This window comes from Gigantopelta aegis, chromosome 6 (assembly GCF_016097555.1).
Source record: "Gigantopelta aegis isolate Gae_Host chromosome 6, Gae_host_genome, whole genome shotgun sequence".
Lineage (NCBI taxonomy): Eukaryota > Metazoa > Mollusca > Gastropoda > Neomphalida > Peltospiridae > Gigantopelta > Gigantopelta aegis.
The window spans coordinates 86,738,823-86,760,429 of record NC_054704.1 but is presented as its reverse complement, the minus strand read 5'-3'; the positions used below and the strand labels follow the sequence as shown (position 1 = coordinate 86,760,429).

Below are 21,607 nucleotides of genomic sequence, written 5' to 3'. Positions count from 1 at the left end.
CTACAGAAAAGGTTTACACACAGCCATCTACTTTCGGCTATTGGGTGTCAGAAAAGGTTTACACACAGCCAGACTTACAGGAGTAATGAAGGGATAACAAACAACCATCTACTTTCGGCTATTGGGTGTCAGAAAAGGTTTACACACAGCCAGACTTACAGGAGTAATGAAGGGATAACGAACAACCATCTGCAGTCGGCTATTGGGTGTCAGAAAAGGTTTACACACAGCCAGACATACAGAAGTAATGAAGGGATAACGAACAACCATCTACAGTCGGCTATTGGGTGTCAGAAAAGGTTTACACACAGCCAGACATACAGAAGTAATGAAGGGATAGGAAACAACCATCTACAGTCGGCTATTGGGTGTCAGAAAAGGTTTACACACAGCCAGACATACAGAAGTAATGAAGGGATAACGAACAACCATCTACTTTCGGCTATTGGGTGTCAGAAAAGGTTTACACACAGCCAGACTTACAGGAGTAATGAAGGGATAACGAACAACCATCTACTTTCGGCTACTGGGTGTCAGAAAAGGTTTACACACAGCCAGACTTTTTTACAGGAGTAATGAAGGGATAATGAACGACCATCTACTCTCGGCTATTGGGTGTCAGATAAGGTTTACACACAGCCAGACTTACAGGAGTAATGAAGGGATAACGAATGACCATCTGCTCTCGGCCATGTACTCATGTACAAGCAGCACCTTGTCGACGACGTTGGTGGTGAATCGGAACGAGCGATTGATCACAGACTCGTGGTATATCTTCAGAACTGTGCTGTTCCTCGTGAATGATCCACGGCTCTTCAAACTACTGTCCGAACTCTGAAAACAATTACCGCTTATCTTTGAACTGTTTTAACAAGTTCGTTTTGCTAGAACCTGGTTAGGGATTTTCGAAGTTATCATGGAGCTACGAAATTATACAACCATCGTAGGTTATGACATCACTATAGCACACGCCATAGCCTACAATGGTTTTACGATTTGTAGCACTAAGATAGCTACGAAAATATGGGCACACAAATTACAGGATGTTACTCATCTAGATTAGTCAAAGGATTCAATGCTGCGTTCATTTGGTGCTCGTGAATATTGTGAATTGACAAGTTCCAAACTGTGAACATGACTTTACCAAGTGAAGAGCAATCAGGCGATTATTTTGCCCTTTTTTCTACAAGTCTTGAAGATTGAAACCGAAAATTCTACCCCAGTTTGTGTTCACAGGTTATTTCGCCAAAACAAACACTCTTCACAACTTGTGAGTTAGGAAATACGATATTTATGACTTCTAATAAACACAGCACAAGAAATCCACAAAGCGTTTTCTAGAAACACAATTAAATCAAAAGCCAATTATTGTGAAATGCATGATTTTATTACACTGATTTAGTATTTTAAGTGGTGATCGGCAAAAAAATCAGCAGCAGTAACAGTGTTGGTCAGAACATTAAACTGTCAGTCGGCAGTTAAATTGTTAAATATTTCTGAGTTACATAAATATTGCCAATATTGCTTTAACTGTCAGTTAACCAATGTTTTAAAACACACATATTTATAACATAAACCTGCAACTTACCTCTTTCATAAAATCACTGTCGTTAACCCAACACGTGATAGTCACTTGTCCATACTCCTTCATGTCTGAACCCCTGCACATACAATATATATACAAGTAACTACAATAACTACAAAATAAATCAAGACATATTATTATCCAGTGAAGATAATAAAACGGGGATAATGCAATATTATGTAATATAAAATCAGTTTGTTTAACAATAAGGACAATTTGTTTAAATTTACAAGACATCAGCATATTGGCTTATTAAATCAGAAATTGTTTTTCAGAAATTGTTGGTCCGTAACCATATGTCTGATGCCATATATCCATAAATAAAATGTGTTGAGTGCATTGTTAAATAAAACATTTCCTTTCCTTGTTCTATTTGTGAAAGCAACCTGCTGCTATTATAACACATAGGCTTCTGTTTCCAATCGGAAGCTAGCAACCTTTTACGCACTTTCCCAGAGACAGTAAATGACACATAATTTTTGATACACCAGTCATGGAGCATTGGTTGGAACTGGAAAATGATAACTTAAATCCCTGAGAGGATCGTTGGATATTATGATATTCTGAATTTTTTTGTTTTCATTATACCAAAAACAATACCATATGAAATATTAAAATTAGACAGTGATCTACAGCACAATGATCATGAAGTGAAATATTTCTCAACATACTGTAAGGTCAAGGTCAGTGTTGAACTGGGATTCATGAGCACATCCTGCAGAGTGAACACAGCCTGACCGACTTGAAACATCTGTAAAGAAAAGAGAATTTTTTTTTTTTTAAATTAACATATATTATAAATAAAATATTCCAGAATGTTATATTTATTTGAACAACTGAAAAGAACACAAAATATCTCAACTGTCAAATGATATTATAATCCTTACTGTTAAATGTGCCATAACACAGCTACATTTTGTAATTTTCACATTTAATTGTAATAAATAACTACATGTAATTAATCAGACTCATTATGTTTTTATAAATAATTCAGGAATATCAAAATTGTCTTATCACATAATAACACATTTTATGTTAGGCAAAAAAAAAGAGTTGATCTCTGGTCAGACCAAAATTCCAGAACTGATTTGACAGTGCACCTTTTTTTTTCTTTTTTTTTTTTTTTTTTAAAAGCATCAATTGCACAGTGGGGTATATTTGATACCGAAATAAGGGGCATATTTAAATGGAAATCAGAATGCACGTCCTAGTTTATTTACGATGACATTTTGGCTCCCAATGTAGTTTTATGTCACAGCAAGAAAAGCCCAGCAAAAATCTATGTCATACAGGGGGAAATTAAAACAAAAAAGTTGACATGCGAGGACAAAATCGACACACACGCTGACCAGAGACCAGAAATTTATTTTGTTTGGCCGTATCAGTGAATGCACAAAATCTGACAAGTTCCCTGAATGGGGCTGCCAAACAGAGTTGTGTTGCAACATATTCCTGGCATAACATTACAGAGTTTTTAACTCAACTGAACACGCCAAATTCCATGAAACATCGAGGAAAGATTTTCCAATACAAAAAAAATGTCTACTAGTATATTAAATTATTTAGTTGCAATTTTAATTTTTTAAGCAAAAGTTAATATATAATTATTACGAAATATTGAGATAGAACCTTTAATTAATCTGACAATAAGCAACCAGTGATATTACTTCAACTATAATGAATATACGTCTGAAGCGTGCTAAAACTAATTTGTAAGATTTAACAGAATTTAACAAAGCAGTACCTGACAAAGATGAAGTATAAAATGTGCTTAAAGTTTGGTCAAGCTGGCACTTAACATTTAAAAAACAGACCTAAAGTAACAATATTGACACTTACTGTCCATGTCATTCTCTCCACCACATGGTAGACTGTCAGTTTTACTCTGGTTGCCGTGTCAACACTGTCCTTATTACCAAAACCCACTGTCTTCAAGAACTGGGGGTTGCATGATTTCTGGCAGTTCACATAAAAAGAAAAGGAGACGAAAAAAAAACAATTTAATTGAACGTCAACTGTTTTAATACTACAAATTTAAACAAGCATTCTGAAAGTACTGCTAAAGCAATACATGTCCCCTACCGGGCCTAATAAATTTTGTGTGTCTCCTAAGTTCAAGGGCCATAACTCTGCCAAAAAATATCACCAAGACGTTCAAACTTGATCTGTAACAGTACCGTATTTTCCGGCTTATTACACGCACTGGTGTATAAACTGCACCCCTTGTTTTTAGGCCAAGTTCCGACCTTTGCTCGTACATAAACCGCACCTTTAAATAAGCCACAGTTAAAATAAAGCCACAATCTTAATTACAGTTAATTGTTTGTATTTAATAATAATAAAGAGGTCCATTCTCCCTTAAATTCAAACAATAAATAATTGTTGATTGTGTTGCTTTCAGTTTCATTTCACCTAATGGGAAAGTTTTCGTAAACAAAACACTGTTGACAAAACCCACTATTTTTACGAAAATATGAACAAGAACTTGATAATGCTAATTTCGTAATCTTGCATTAGTTGCAAAGAAAAAAAAATAATACATGATAATATTTTATTTGTCCCAGTATGACTACAAAGCGTGAACCAAAAAAAAAGGGCACAAGTGAAAATTACTAGTAGATCTACTCACTCGATTGCAAAACACGCATTTCTCTGTAACCTAACTAACGTGCTGTGTGCAAAAATTACATATTCAAACGATGTCCTTGTTAAAGTCTGGCTTTTGCAATTGGCCATAAATGGCCATGACATTGTAATTGTATCACGTGACATTGTTTAGGCTGCCACTGGCTTTTTATCTGCAGTATCGAACATGCAAGTTGAGTGTGTTTACTACAAAGTATAACAACACTACTTTGTATAATATGAGGAAAGTTACTTCATTTTAGAACATCTGACAAACACATCTGATGCACTACTAACAATAAATGTTACAGAAATCAAACTAAGAAAGTTCGCGGACGAGTCCATTTTTGAAACTGTAAGTATAACAATACACAAGTGATATATTGTTTCTAGCCTGACTAGACTATTAATAAAGAGCCATTCCATTGTAATATTTCAGTCCCAGTCATTTGGTATGGTATATTATTATTATGAGAATGAAAAAAAAGAAGTTCTGGTTTATATGCACAGTGGTTACCATAAAATTCATAAATAAACCACACCGTTTTATAAACTGCACCTTGCAATTCACAGTAAAAAAGTAGCAGCTTATAATCCCGAAAAATACGGTACATGATAAAGCTATACACAAAATGTGAGCTCAATAACTTGTGGCATTTTATAAATAAAGTCCAGAAAACAAATGCATGAGCCACAACTGTTAAGAATGGGTAAATCACCATGAAAGTTAAACTTCATCTGTAACAGTACATAATAAAGCTATACATAAAAAATCAGCTCAATATTTTGAGGCTTTCCAAAAACAAAAGGTCCAGAAAACAAATATTTGTATCGCCTTGTTTAAGGGCCATAACTCTGTCAAAAATGAGTAAATTGACAAAAAAAGTCACACTTGATATGTATACATATATTTAGGGGTGGGAATTGGTGAACTGTAAAAAGAGGAAATCTAGAGGGGTCCGGGGCAAGAACGATTAAAATGCAAAGAAACGCAATGTTCCATGAGAGGAAAACCACAGATCCGAGGAGAATTTCCACCCCTGATATTTTAACATGCAATAACATCCCCTTACCTCAACTATTTCGGTGTGGTTATGGTGTATCCACAGTTGCTGGTCGGGTGGGGTTATTGTGTGTAGAATAATCAAGGTATTCGGAGGTTGTCCATTGCTGTCAGTGGGCAAATCATTACAGGCTGAAAAGAGCCAATGCAATCATAATAAGTACTGATCAACATGCAAACAAATAAATAAACTAAACTTTTATGGAAATATACTTTCTGTAGCACTATGACAAATGTTCTTTCTTGTAAGCTTACAACAAATACCAGTACAATGATTTAAATTTCATAAAGTGAAATCTGACATAGCATTTGAGAGTTCTTGACCATAACCTCATGCTGTGATCAAGAACTCTGAAATACTATGAGACTTGGGCAATAGATTAAAATGGAGTAAATATACACTTTGAGATAGATTAAGAAACGGCCTCGTTAGATAGCTGACAACTTAATACAAGTCAATTCTCATGATAACTTATACATTACTGACAATGTTTGTTTAAATTATTAGTTTTGGCAAATCATTTGTGACCTGGGGCCAGTTGTTCAAACATTAGTTACCCATAGTTTAACCAGTGGTTAACAGAAATTATTAAAACCAAGGACTGAATGAATACAAATAATAATTGAAAACAATATTAAAACTTGATTTAGAGCAATCAAAGGTATCCATACATGTACATATTAAAATCTAAAGTTTATTTTATATTTGTGCAATAATAATTAAAAGGAAAACATCAGACTTCCCCAGAGTTAATTTCACAATGCTTTGAACGACTGGGCCCTGCTGTCTGTAGTAGCTTAAAATGCATTTTATACAAAACAGAAAAGATACACACCTCTGAAACTGGGGTTACCACATTTAATAGTCAGATATTACACAGGTTTGAATATAACTTATTTAAAATTACCATACTTGAACTACTTATTCATAAAAATATTTTGATTTCTTTTCATTTGTCAAATGATTCTTTTTTAAACGTACATAATGAAATTTCAAGAACGGGATCTTCTGAGTGATCTGAAAATATAAAAAAAAAAAACACAACTTTACTTATTAATATATCATTTAAAAAACCCCATTTAATTATTAATATTATTATCAAAGCCATGAAAGAGAAAATGGTGCATAATATACAACTTTGCTTTTCTTTTAAAGGTTAACTTTATATTAAGATTGTTAACTATGAAATATTCACGGTATAAATGTAGTTTACTATATACTTTGTGTTCCCAGTAATGAGCAAAGAGTGTTTTTCCCACTTTTGATTTCACGTAAGTGTTACAAACATTTTTTAAAATACCTACATGTATGTTAAATGTTCCAAATTTTATTCAAAAACACTAATGACATTGTTATTCATAAATGACGTCATTTTAGATCATACTTAGTTCGTACACTACAGAGCAGCAGATGGGGGAAATCACATGAATAACATCATTAAACGAGGGAGTGAACTCCTAGTCCTTTTTCCTTTTTTAAACCAAAAAGCAATTTTATTGCAGGATTTTCAAATATATTTTTATAACACTGAAATAGCCTTTATTGAAAATGAAAACATCTCATTGGCATTTGTTTTTAACTTCCACTTTATTATAATGTTAACCTTTAAATGTTTGTTTTATCAGCAAACCAGTATGAAAAAAATGTGTCACAACTGGCCGTGTGCATGCATAAGACATGCTAAACGAAAGTTTGTTAGTAAGCTATGTGAAACAAACATGTTGGGGTTTTTCTTTACAAAGTGAGTTTACAAAATATGGGTGTCTGTTATTTTATTTTATTTTATTTTAGACGTTTTTTTACATTCTACAATAAGCTGTACCAGAATAACAGCTCTTTTATTACCAATTTTGTTTCAGTGTAAACTAATTAAAACACTGTCTACACAGCATCTGTGTCAATTGGAAGAAAACGAATGGAAACACATGACTGGCAGACCAGGATCTGGGAAAGTGGAACGTGTTAATATTTTCCACTTAAATAAGAACAAAACTCAAATCAACAGTATGTGTAACAATATAAATGTTAAAGGAATATAGAGAATAATTTTATCATTTGAGTATGTAGGTTCTGAACTATACTTCATGGACAAAACACGATACATCACTAGACAGTTGTTTCAATTTGTTTTGTAGCAAGTTTGACAATGGTGGTTTATTTTGTACAGGAAAATACCAAATAATTCTTAAACATTCAAAAGATGCACAATATGCACATAATTATGCATACATGAATACATCTGGCTGGAGCATGCCAAGGTTAAGTATTGGTATCATAGTGGTTTGTTAAAATATACACTGACCAGACATACATGTAGATGATACGTCTAATCACATATAAACAGAGATTATTACACAAGCTTGTGTGTCATACTGGTTTTATAAAACAAGAAATACAAAATCTAGCTATTACAGATTGGAAAAAAGTAGTCAAAATCAGCAAAACCATGACCATTACTTCTCAACACTGGTTTAGTATACTTCCACATCCATGTACATGGTTTGCCATGTGTCTTACAATACGACAGCTTCAAACTTTAATATTTATACATGTACTGGTTTACTATAATTAACAAATCAAGCTTGTGGAGTTGTGTGCGTGCACAATAAATTAAATACCATAAACCTCTTTCCTTACGTGTGGGTGAGGTGGTTTTATACTGGTTTACTATAATTAACAAATCAAGCTTGTGGAGTTGTGTGCGTGCACAATAAATTAAATACCATAAACCTCTTTCCTTACATGTGGGTGAGGAGGTGCAAAACAACCAAGTACTATGTTACATGCAGGAGGACAATAACTAAAAAGTTTTCTTTATTTATTTGTTATTGTTAGAAGATTTAAGGTAACACATTTATTTCCACAACAGGAGAATATTCGATCCATGTATATTTTTATATATAACCTAATCTTTGTAACTGAAATTCTCTACATAAAAAATACCAAAATTAGCACTTGAATCTACAATTAAAAAATACTTAAATATTGAAAAAAAATGAAATATTAGTTAGAAATAGATAATTAAATTATGTTAATGTGTGTCAGTTATTGCCACAATTTGTTATTGCAAATATACATATTAAGATGTGTCCAAAGGTTTCAATTAGTCGCCCTTGTTAATAAAAAATGAAATAAATAAACAAACACAGTCACCACATTAACTTTGTCAAGACAGTGTTTTCTCTATTGCTATAAACGAGCTTCAAAACTTAAATTTAAGCCAATCAAAAAACTTGTAAAGCATGATTTCAAACGACAATCTAATAATAAAACAACACACATGCATGAATAGTCATAGCCTTAGATACTCTGAAGGGTTTAACAGATAGGAAATTAATGTCGGTGCTTACACATTGTCAGAAAGTGATAGAATTTCGGTAAACATTATTAAAAAGAAATTAAATGAACATCTTACAATATATGTGAAAATTAAGAGTTGGTTAATCTGGCTAAAGTCAAACTAAGCACTATGATGCCCTTTACTGAATGCTGATCCAAGTCTTTTAAGTACAAAAATGATCTGGTGTACAAGTATTATTAATTTTATATTCTTATTTTAGTTTTATAAAACAAACTTTGGATTAATATACAGTTTTCAGAACTTTAAGGCATACAAATCGCTCTTTAACTTATCTCACAGATGTCTTGACAAAGTTGGACTTTTTAAAACTTGGGTTTTATTAGTCTGAAATATAAGCAATGGAAACTATACTCATTAATAGTACCAAGACTTTGACTATGAGCAGACATGGGCAGCGGTTTACAATCAGGCAGTTGCAAATGACGAGGCGTGGTCAATATATGTCGCACCAGTTTCAGAGTCCAGGTCTAGGCCGACGGGTTCCTTGGGCAGCTGTATGGGGTCGCGACCCGTCCTCGCCTGCACCTGCTCACGGAGCTGTTGTAGCTGCATCTTAAGGCACTCATAGCTGGCGATGTGTAGGGCCTGGATCCATGAATCGCGGTCGTCCTCGGACAATGTCGCTAGGAAGAACGGGTGTTCCTCTCCCTCAAATACTTACAAAACAAGAGGCGTCAAATATAACAAAAGCATTAGTTTGAGATAGTTAAAAAAAAAATGAAACTGAGAGATGCAACAACAACACCACCCCCACCCCAAATTAAAAAACCCACCAACCATGTGATTTGGAGAATTGAAAATACTTTCACATCAAAATAGATTATTATAAATCATGTCTACTAACAGAAAGATTATAAAGTACTATTTATATGTATTTCAGACACAACAAAAAATATATATAACAAGATAGGTAGTGTTAATTGAGAGTTAATATATTTATTTAAAAAAGAAGAAAAAGATGTGATTATGTAGAAACAAATATTTTTAAAATGTATTGCCCCGGAGAAATTAGGTAATGTGAGGGTACATGATTGGATCTTCCGTTTAACATCTACTAAACACAGTTTTCATGGTACATAGAACACAAATTACCCAGCATGAAAGAATTAGCAATATCTTCTTTGAGATCTAGCTCCACTGTACATCTCTCCAAGATAAATACACCAAGAGGTTCAACTTTCTAAAAAAATTATTTAAAAATATATTAATAATAATATAATTATATTAATACTGAACGAACTTAACAAGTAGTCATAACATGGAAAGCACAATCACAACTTCCAATGTTTATGAACTCTAGAAAAAGTATGTGTAACTTTAACAGTCTACTTTAGATTACTGGTACTCATACCAAAAAACATCAAGAGGTCTTTCACATGCATTTTCCAGAAGACATTTATATGTACTCGGGGAACATTTGGTTTAATTTCACTACCTACATTTCTAGAGTTAAAGAGTTAGGGTTTGGTTAGGGCTAGGGTTAGGGTTAACCCTACTCCTAACCCTAATTCAGGCCCATACACAGGGTGTGTGTGAGGGGTGCATACGCACCCCCCATAGTCTGCCGAGGTCCATCCGTGGATGTGTAAACAAAATTAAAAATAGTCTGCCGATGTGACAAATTTACTTCCCAGAATGAAGGAAAATGCATCTCCTGCATTCTAGATTAAAAAACATTTCGGGGGGCATGCCTCTGACTCCCCCTTAGCAACTCCGGCCCTTTGGGCCGTCGATTACGCAGCCCCCCCCCCCATATAAATATCTGCGTACGGGCCTGTAATTGTACAGCATCTTTGAAACTAGCAAAATGTTCCCTGCAGCTTTCTTTACTAGCTGCATGATTTATTGATCTTGTTTCTTACTAGCCATGGCATGGCGAAATATTTACTAGCTCAACAATAAAAAAACCCCAACTAGACACACATGGCATTGGGCTGCAATATACTAGAACAGCTGTTAGAGGAGTAAAAATCAAACAGCTAGAATATGTGAAGAAACTTTACAAGTACTCACAGTCTGTTCTTTGTGCTTGAAGTAAAAGAGCAGATTCCCTTTCAACCTAAAATATCTTTCTTGATAAACTGAAAAGAAAAGAACCAACAAGGTAACTGCATTTACTGTAAATCAACTTCAGTGGTGAATTTGTTAGCATTTTAACCAGTGTAAATGTTTAACAGATCACACAATGAAATCATTAACAATGAAAAATACACAGGAACAAGGTGAAAATACAATACATCTGACTGAATAGACCTCTTTCACATTCCACTGTGCATGTGCCCATTGTGGGGTAACTCGAGGACGCAAACCACGAACTCACGCGAGATCTCGCAAAAATAGACCTGTGGACAAGTTGGGGGGCATAGACAATGGGAGGCCATGATTAATTATTCTATTAGTGGGGAACCCGAAAATTCTGTCGACATCGAACTAGACTTATTGGAGACATTTGTGAATTATTGCTTATTACGAAATAAAAAATATTTGGTTGTTAACGCCCGACAAACCATTGGTTCGGATTCATACGCAATAAATATCGGATATGGGCTGAAATAATATTAATGTGTGCGCGCGTGTATGTATGCAGATATTTATTGTATTTAACATAATTTAAATATTTATAAAGCATTATACAGATAAATACATTCAGGATTCTTGTCAGGATTTCTTTTCACCAAGTTATTTAAAATTTTGTTCGGTATTTGGAATCAAATTAAATGATACATATGAAAGTTGAGCTATGGTGTATAAAACATTAGAATCAGGCCCATAGGAACGATATCTGGAGTTGGGGGAGTGGAGGGGGCACAATATGTAGTGGAGGGACACAGTCTAGTTTTAAACCGGGCTATAGTCCCCCTCTCCGACTTCTTCGTTGCTACCGACCTGATAATGGTCAGAAATGTAACTGTATTGCATATACAGCTATTTAAATTCGAAGGAAGATTATTTAACCTAAGAAAGATTAAGTTTTATTTATAACAGATTAGACTAGCCGACAGCTTGATAATATAGCTACAAACTTAGGATAGTCTCTTTATTGTAAACTCACGAGGGTTTATTATTCGCAGTCATAAGGTACTTCGTTTGAATGTTTGAAGCAAACATATTAAGTACCATGTCAGGCCCGTAGCTAGGGGGGATCGGGGGATCGGATGGGAGTTCCACTCAAATGAAAAAAAATAATCAGATTTTACATATAAAAGTCCTTGTCCCAAAATGACCAGGATAACATAATGAGAACGTCTGTCTGAGGTTCCATTTGCTGAAAGTTCGATCCTCCTCAGTGGGCCCGTTTGATTATGTCCCGTCCCAACCAATAATCCATCAAAGGATGTCGTGTATGCTATACTGTTTGTGGGATGTGAGAAGTATGCCATGTATCATTTATTATAAATACATTGGTACGACTGAAAACAAATGGTTTCTTGTCGTGGCTTTGTGACCAGGTCATTTTACATGCATACCACAACTTAATGCAAATTGTTAACATATATTTCGCAACAATAGTTCGTGTATTATTCCCAAGTGTAACCGGCGTCATCTCATTGTTTGGCAAGGGGTTATATATATATATATATATATATATATATATATATATATATATATATGTGTGTGTGTGTTATCGAAGGTTCTATATATATATATATATATATCACAGAAGACTTCAGCTGGGTTTAAGGTCTTTATTCGGGGATCACCTGGAGGGACGTGAAGATCCCGATGTTTATAAAAACATTCTCACACAAATATATATCTCTATAACGACCCTGGAATAACAAAAGAACATAAAATCAGTTACATTTTCCAGGTTAAGTACAATTTACTTCAATATTATATTACTAATGTATATTTAATACACATACATTTCAATTCAGACTCAAATCAAATATAAATTATAATTCAAAGGTTAATTTAATTATCACATCATTGCTATAAGCATGTGCAAAGCACGTTATAAACTAACTATACAAATAAACACTTCTGCGTATTCCATAGCACACATAATCATAAACATTATACACATATAAGTAAATATTTAACCTACCGACTGTGGGTCAAATCATTTAAATAATGATGCTGGTTGTGCTACATCATTGATAACCTGTCAACAAAATACCACTTAAAAATAGGAGCACATAAAATATACATATAGAATATATTCATATATACACTTAATAATAAAGTAGATTAATAACTGATTTAGTTATTTACTTATTTGTATTATCAAACCTAATCAAATATTTGTCTTAGAAGACAAATATCCCTATATAATTATAAACATTATTAAACACTACTTTAACTCGTTTGCTATAGAATAAGTTTAATCAAATGCTTACACATGCTAAGTTCTAATTTAAGGCTTATCATAAAATATGCATACACTAATCTAGTTTACTACTTAAAACACATGGTTATATCTTAAAATATATGTTTGTATTTACCTGTGCTGTTAATAACTGTGCCGTGCAGAACTTGATCAAATAGAAAACTTGCAATGCAGAAAACCAACTCTGTCTTGCTTGAACATTAAAAATCTCTGACTCCAGAGAACACCAGGTAACAAAAGAAACAATAGATGAGCTTACTATTGAACGATTACCTGGCCTGACCAAGATCCATGGCAGTTACCTCAACGCGGACTGGAGACCCCTGGAGGACGGCAGCGAGTACAAACTTCACAGCAAGATGTTCGGTACTCACCACACCGTAGTCGTGATGCACCGGAGGGAGCAGACCTATAGACAGGCCATACTTTTCGAACAAGTTGGACAACCGGAATCTACATAAGATGATCCGAGCGGTCTGCAGCCCCGACTACGGTACGGTAGTCAGTACCCTGTTACGACACCAACATCTGCTGCCAAACTTCCGGGACACTCTAGCCTCGCCGACGTAACAACCTAACGGCCTTAACAAGGCCACTCACGTGGACGTATAGATCGGACTTTAAAAACTTTTAGACCTTCGTTCAAAAATTCATGTCGAAATTCCTTTTTTTATTTTTTTATATTATTAAATAGTCTGATCCTCTCTTCTTTCTCTTATTTATTTTTGGACTGTCCTTCCAAAATGCTCCAAATTATATAAATATTCGACCAAGCAGTCAATTCTTTTTATTTTTGGCTTGTAACTTTTTTCTTTCTAATTTTAATCCTACTAATTTCTTTTACTAATTGCTATTTTCAAAATTCTGTCCATTTTCACCCCCCCCCATCCCAAATCAGGCGTGTTATCTATCTAATTTCATTTTGACTGCCCAATCTAATCTAGCGACCAAATTTAATGAGTAGAATTTTCTTTATTAATTATATTAATTAGAGATGCGCATCAAAATTTTAAAGGCCCACTATTTAATTTTTGGATGTAAATTTCAAAATTGTCCCCTTAATTTTGTTCTGTCCCGGAGCAAGTCACTGGCTATCCAGAGACAGGCTCCGGGACGGACATGCTCGAAACTCTAGTGGTATATGAGCATGTTAAAATTATTCGTTAAAGTTATTTTAAGCACTATTCAAATAATAATCAATTTTAAGATATACCTTTGTTGTTGATTTTGTGTTTGTTAAAATAATTATGATGTATTGAGTTATCACTGACTCAAGTTTCTTAACAAATTGATTTAAATATTATTTATATATTCATAATATGTGCTATTGTTCCTCATGCTATACATATTACATGTATGTTGATGTTGTTTCTTTGAATGTATGTATGTATAATATCATGTATAGATTAGAGAGGGCCTCATGGGAGACCAGTCACCTTGTACTGAATGTGTTTACCCTCTGAAAATAAAGAATTTTATTATTATTATTATTATTATATCGCACTCGCACCTGGCCTGAACACTGAGTTGAGGGTGAACACAACCCAAGCTGACAATACTAAAGACACAGGAAAACAATAGAAATAAAATAAGAGACAGCTTTGTACTATTCAGAGTTAGAAAGAATAAAATATAAGTAAATTGTTTTAAAATTGTAGTGTATGTGATATGCAATTTAAAACATCCGGTTACATATATATATATTGAGACATGCTGGCTAAAACGTTCATCATGTCTATTATAAAAGTTAATAAGTAAACACTCAATTGGCAAACTCCGGTTATGTGTGTAAACGAACCGGAAGTGACCAGTTGTGTGTATTGTTCTTTATAAGTTAAATTAAATTAATAATAAAATAATACCTTTCCTTTATTTAGAATGATTACTTTTATAAAATAAAAGTAATCCTGTTGGAAATTAATAAATAATATTGTACTTTTTGAACTAACCGTCGAAGCAGACGTCAAGAAGAGTTCTGTTTTCGGCATTGACGGGTACGTGTTTTCAAATCTTGATATAAATTTAGATCACAACTAAACAAATATGTCTAAGTTGAAAATTAGTTGTACAAGACATATAAGAATATTATCTCACTGAAAATTATTATATAAATTAATATCTTAAATAATTAGACTTTAATTTGACTGAAAACTATTTGGAACCGTCCTCACGCCATAGTAAACGACAAAATCCCGTTTTGTGCTTAGAACTCCTGTGGCGTGGAAATTATGTTCAATTAACATTATTTCAATAAAATATATTTTGTTTAACCTATTTCTGGCTATAACAGAAATAGACGTAATTAATACAGTCATCAAAATATATATTTGGACGCCGTGTTAATTGCGAGATAGACTTGTGTTACTGATTTACCACGTCTTTCTATTAGTCCCTTTTTGATTTTGCCCCAGGAATTATCTCCTGTCTAGTTTAATTATAAATTCGTCTCGGGCACCTTTACGTCGCACAGAGAAGAATACAAATGTATTTATGTGAATAAATCTAGTGTTATTTATATCATTTGTTGATCTTGCTCTTTTTAGTATTGCGTTATTTATGTCAACAAAGATAATTGTTTGTTGACATGCAAAGCTTATCTATTGTATAAATATCTGGCCGATCGGTGAGTGGAGCCTTTGATCAACTAGTAGTTGCACTTAGAAATATATCTGGTCAAGGCAACGCTACCACCCCGAACCGGTTACAATATATATATATATATCTGGAACCCCCCACCCCCCACCCCCGTCTACGCCTCCACGCCTTCGGCGCTCGCGTTTGATGAGTTTCATTTACATGAAATTTCGACTCCCCACCCCCACCCCCCGCTAATCATGCTGGCTACGGGCCTGAAGTTATATACACTATTCATAAGTTAGACCAAACATCAAATTAGGATCGTATCGGGTTGCATGGGTCTACCACTCTGGAAAAGTTGCTGCACTTTATGTTATGTATAATCATGTACGTTATAAAAACGTGTGATACTTGCATACCATATTGATATATAGCGCTAGGACTTCTCCCTATACTTGTAAATGTGTATTCAAAGTACTGATGGTATCGCTTACGATCTCGACCAATGTTCTCAGGTACAAAATACAAAATAGTAACCAAACACTATTGTACATACAGATATATGTTTACTTCAAACTGATCTTCATGTAAAGAAGAAGATGTCATCTTCTAAATTCTTCAAAACAAACAACGCAAACAACATGTCAAGTTTAACTTCTGCGTTTACATGTGATGTCAAACTTTGAGCCGCGTTTACTCAGTTTCTGATGTCATGCTAAGTTGTAGGTTTTCACGTGTGACGGCTCATTTATGTTTTAAACCTTCAAAAAATATCAGATATTATTTCAAGTGAAGTTGTATGTATCTGATATAAACGATAGTAAAAATAAAATAAAATAATAAATAAAATAAGATAAATAAATAAGTAAATAAATACATACATAAATAAATAATTTGTGGATAGACATGTAACATTGATTAGTAGTTGTACGACTGTCTGTTTTTTAATGAAACGATAAGGGGAAAATAGAGCTGTGATAAAGGTCTATGTGAGTTAGGGGTTTTGTTGAGGTTTTTTAGGGGGAAGGGGAGACATATTTTATTAAATTTTAAATACTGATACATGTGGAGAATTAAACATCACTGGAAATCCGTGTGAGTATTTAACTATAATTCTAATTGTTAAAAGTAAAAAACACATTCCACTAAAGTTAATTTTATTGTATGAATGTTTTAATTTTGCATTGTTAAAATACCCTTGACAGGCGGCTCCAGAGACTTCGTCTAAGTTAATGTTTCACTGCTTTTGGTCTTAAACAATTCCGATGTAAATTTTAGTGGACCGTTTTTCGCAGCCATTTTAACATCTTATACGAAATATGTACGTTAGTCGCTAGAGATTCACAGCTCCTACGAAGATACTCATGATGCTCATGACAATTGTCAATCATACCCCCCAATTTGTATATAGCCTCGATACCGTCCAATTCGGCAAGGGACGGTACTCTTCGAGCACATGCGCAATGGGAATGTGAAAGAGGTCTATTCTATACTCAAATGAATAAACAAAGCAAAAAATCAAATTGACAAAGACATCTTTGTGAAACAGTTTAGCCTACATTTAATTGAATGTAGGCCTTGTGTTTTAAGGTGAGTGATAACGCCCACCCATCATCAATCGTATATCATGAAGTTCAGGCATGTTAACAACCATCCACCTAGATAAACCTACTAATGAATGTCTACAGAATATCTTCTTAATGTACAAACAAAATCTTGTTAACACCATCTGTATTATGCAAATTAATCTATCCACAGATTCAAGGAATAAACCCCGCTATTATGTGTAAATGTGGGGTTCACTACATCCACGTTTTTCCAGACAAATTTCCTGTTCCTGTGTCTACAAGAGATGAAAAAACCTAAAGCAGCAAGCCCAGACCATAAACTAGACAGGCCGTTTAAAAACACAACGTCGTAGTCTTACGGATCTTTTGCAGGACTCGGTCAAGCCTCAAATTTGTCACATTACAGGGAAAGGCCATTTGACCAATGGCCAATTAGTAACATGCAAAATAATTTTCAGGGCATTGGGGCATATGAATAGGGTACTGCAGCAATTTTCCCATACATACTAGATAGCCGAAGTGCGTGTGCCAAGGACAGCATGATTGTACCTTAATTGGATATAAGTACGGAAATAAGTTATAATGAATAAAAATGAAATGGCTGTATACATGTATACATTAACTTTTTTATTTACCTGATCCTTTTTTGAACAAGCCATCTACTTTTTCTTTCATCAACAAAACACCTTCTTTGTCAAACCGGTCAGCATGCTGAGCAATGTAGGAAAGTTCCTTTGAATTGAAGCGCATGGTGTCCATATAAAGTCATTGCTTGGCGGTTGAAGCAACAGAATTGTAGCTTTACCTGCAAACAATAAAATGTAAAATCATATTTTCTGGTAAAATACATACATATATATACATGGATGTAAGTTCCACAACTTGGCAACAAAAACTCTCTCTGTTACTGTAAAAGTTTAAAACTAGACCTATTATCTTTCATATACCAGTCGTGGTGCACTGGCTCATGTGAGAAATAGCCCAGTGGGCCCACAGAAAGGGGATTGATCCCAAACCAACCGTGCATCAGGTGGACACTTTACCACTGGGCTACATCCCACCCTAAAGAAATCAACTAAAGTCAAGATGGTTTCAGGGTGTGAAATAAATTGAATTAAATAGTTCTGTTTATTTTTGGTTGTTTGTGTTTGTTGTTGTTGGTTGTTTGTTTGTGTTTGTTTTGCTTTGTGTGGGGTTTTTTTTACTAGTTTTTGGGTTGTTGTTTTTTAAGACCAACATACAGGTAATAATATAAGGTAGGATGCAATGGAAACTAATCAAATTTCTTGCAAGAGCATTCCATCCAGAACACTTACTGGTTAAAACCAACTTTCACTTTCACTTTTTGTAGACAACAAACCAACAGGAAATCATGTGATCAGTTGTTCTTGTTTTTTCACCTGGGTTTTGTTAATCGATCGTAATTTTGTTTTGTTATATGAAATTGAAGTATTTCACAATTTACACCTACTAATTACTAAAATAATAAATGCTGATTCATATATTTTAAAGTTAGATTAATTGTTGTTTGTGGTTTACAACAGTGGCAACCATTTCATTTTAAAAGCAAATAAACATGTAACAATAAAATAAACTTTACAAAAAAATGCAAATGGTGCCAAATTTGCCAATCAATAAATTATTTGTTGGCAGAAGTGTTCTGACCACGCCTGCAATTGCCCATGGCAATCAGCAATGCTGTGGAGATTGATGTGATGGTTTAAATCTCTTTTATTTTTTCCACCACAGTTTCTTAATTACAGGTGTTGTTCTGAATGGAGCATTGGGTACGTTTTGTTTGGGTACCTTTTGACCAGCACCCTTGACACAAACTTGATCAAGTGCTGTTAGTGATGGGGGTGGGGGGAGGTGAATTGACTGCTCTCGACGAACCTAGCCATGGCTATAATAAATGGGAATCCATTTACAGAACTTGCCTCTAGGTAGCACCTTGAATTCATTTATTACCTCAGCGGTCACTCATAACAAGGAAAATATTTTCCATATTTTATCAGTGGGAAATATTCTGCATTGATCTAACGAGGAATACTACTGGACGATTTGACAAACCAATGACCTTGTCGGTATTAAATATGACGTCATCACGATTTGGTAAACGCAAAATGACGTCATGTAGTTTAAAGAGTTTGTGTTTACAGCTCTGTTTTTGGTGTTAAATTTATAACAAAATGTCATTTTAATTTAATTCATTATAGATTTTGTACCAGAACAAAGAGAACTTTTGTTTTTGAAAATTATCTAACAATGTGATTAAATTACAAAGTTATATAGCAATACTCAGAACCATGCATAAAGTGGTTTACATCATTTTTATACACGTACGTGCATGTTTGTCGAAAATAAATGCTTTTTAAAAAAAATAGCTGAGGTAATAAATAGAATTACAAACTCGGTACCAGTTATTATAAAATTTATTTCCCTCATGAAATAATTTTCATTTGTCATTCGCTAAAGCTTGTGACAACTGAAAATTATTTCACTCGGGACATAAATTTAATCACTGGTAACTTGTTTATTATCCTCTATAGGAGAAGCCATGTGTTTAGGGAAGTGACGTCACGTATCAGCATGCGCGCGCATCTGGTAGGCAGAAGTAATGGCCATTAGTAACAAAGGGAACTAGCGTAGCGTGAATAGCAAAGAATGGCCAAAATGTGCTTAAATTACCGCTTGTAGCACGGGAACGTTATTCTACATAGCTCCTGTATGGAGGAGATACATGTACTCTTTCCACCCATAAAATTTGACGATTGACCGAGTTCAAAACTATAGCAAACTTCCTTTTTTTTCTTTTTCTTTTCACCTGAATAAATATTTTTAGTCCATGTATTTTTAAAGCGTCTGGTCCATATTTCAAGTAAAGCATTACAAACGAGCACGCGCACACACAAATAAAAATAATAAAATAAAACAAGTAGGCCTATATTTTTTTATTTAAAACTGTTTAAAAGAAATAATTGGCCTACACTTTGTTAAAGGAAATTATTTCTTTAAACAATTTTAAATAACCCATATATATATATATATATAATATATATATATATATATATATATATATACACATATATATATATACACACATGTATATATATATACATACACATATATGTACATATATACTTATATATGTACATATATACTTATATATGTACATATATATATATATATATATATATATATATATATATATATATATATGAACATTCGTTACAAATGAACAACCAGTAGACAATATATAGACAGTAGTTATATATATATAACACATCAGACTTGTCTACTGGTTCATTTGTAAGGCTTTTCATCAACAATAAATTTAAGCAAGTATCTTATTAGAAAACTTTACAAAAACTTTAAAACTATTAATTTTATCAAGTCCTTTTTTATTCCTTAAACTTGCTGATACATATTAACACATTGTATTAAAATGGAGGAACCTAAATTTAGTTTCCATACATGTTCCATGACCACACATACATTGCTCCCTCTAGCTACAGCGTCCTTTTTTAAATATTAGTACAGAACTTAGCCTTTTAAACCGGATACATCTCAAATTTACTTGGTCCCTCACCTTTGCGGTTTCATCTTCAGAAAATTTTGTAGTAGTATTTTATATATATATATATATATATATATATATATACATACATATATATATATACATACATATATATATATACATACATATATATATATATATATATATACATACACATATATGTACATATATACTTATATATGTACATATATACTTATATATGTACATATATACTTATATATGTACATATATATATATATATATATATATATATATATATATGAACATTCGTTACAAATGAACAACCAGTAGACAATATATAGACAGTAGTTATATATATATAACACATCAGACTTGTCTACTGGTTCATTTGTAAGGCTTTTCATCAACAATAAATTTAAGCAAGTATCTTATTAGAAAACTTTACAAAAACTTTAAAACTATTAATTTTATCAAGTCCTTTTTTATTCCTTAAACTTGCTGATACATATTAACACATTGTATTAAAATGGAGGAACCTAAATTTAGTTTCCATACATGTTCCATGACCACACATACATTGCTCCCTCTAGCTACAGCGTCCTTTTTTAAATATTAGTACAGAACTTAGCCTTTTAAACCGGATACATCTCAAATTTACTTGGTCCCTCACCTTTGCGGTTTCATCTTCAGAAAATTTTGTAGTAGTATATATATATATATATATATATATATATATATATACATATATATATATACATACATATATATATATACATACATATATATATATATATATATATACATAAAAATTGCCATTAATATTTTAATTGCCTAATCCCATGCAGGCCAGGACATAGTTTAATACGCAGTCGATCTAGGATTGATTCCTGTTGGTGGTCCTATAGGGCTATTTCTCATTCCAGCCAGTGCTCTACAACTGGTGTAACAAAGGCTACACT

The 21,607-nt window shown here is 33.4% G+C and overlaps 1 protein-coding gene across 6 annotated transcripts in view; it reads right to left on the bottom strand.

Moving 5' to 3' along the window:
* Positions 1-21,607, bottom strand: part of LOC121376111 (inositol polyphosphate-4-phosphatase type I A-like) — a 56,008-nt gene that overhangs the window by 30,449 nt on the left and 3,952 nt on the right. For 4 of the 6 annotated variants that reach the window (XR_005958404.1, XM_041503909.1, XM_041503907.1 and 1 more), the window contains exons 2-11: positions 17,746-17,915; positions 10,649-10,716; positions 9,728-9,815; positions 9,085-9,291; positions 6,256-6,291; positions 5,284-5,405; positions 3,425-3,541; positions 2,257-2,336; positions 1,589-1,661; positions 650-834 (exon numbers count right to left, since the gene is read on the bottom strand). Coding sequence is in view for 5 of the 6 variants with exons in the window: in XM_041503909.1 (XP_041359843.1) it covers positions 650-834; positions 1,589-1,661; positions 2,257-2,336; positions 3,425-3,541; positions 5,284-5,405; positions 6,256-6,291; positions 9,085-9,291; positions 9,728-9,815; positions 10,649-10,716; positions 17,746-17,869 (1,100 nt within the window). In the remaining variant the exon portion in view is untranslated. Of the gene's footprint in view, positions 1-649; positions 835-1,588; positions 1,662-2,256; positions 2,337-3,424; positions 3,542-5,283; positions 5,406-6,255; positions 6,292-8,999; positions 9,292-9,727; positions 9,816-10,648; positions 10,717-17,745; positions 17,916-18,426; positions 18,511-21,607 lie in introns of those variants that run through there. The other 2 variants (XM_041503908.1, XM_041503911.1) reach the window with 2 other exon arrangements.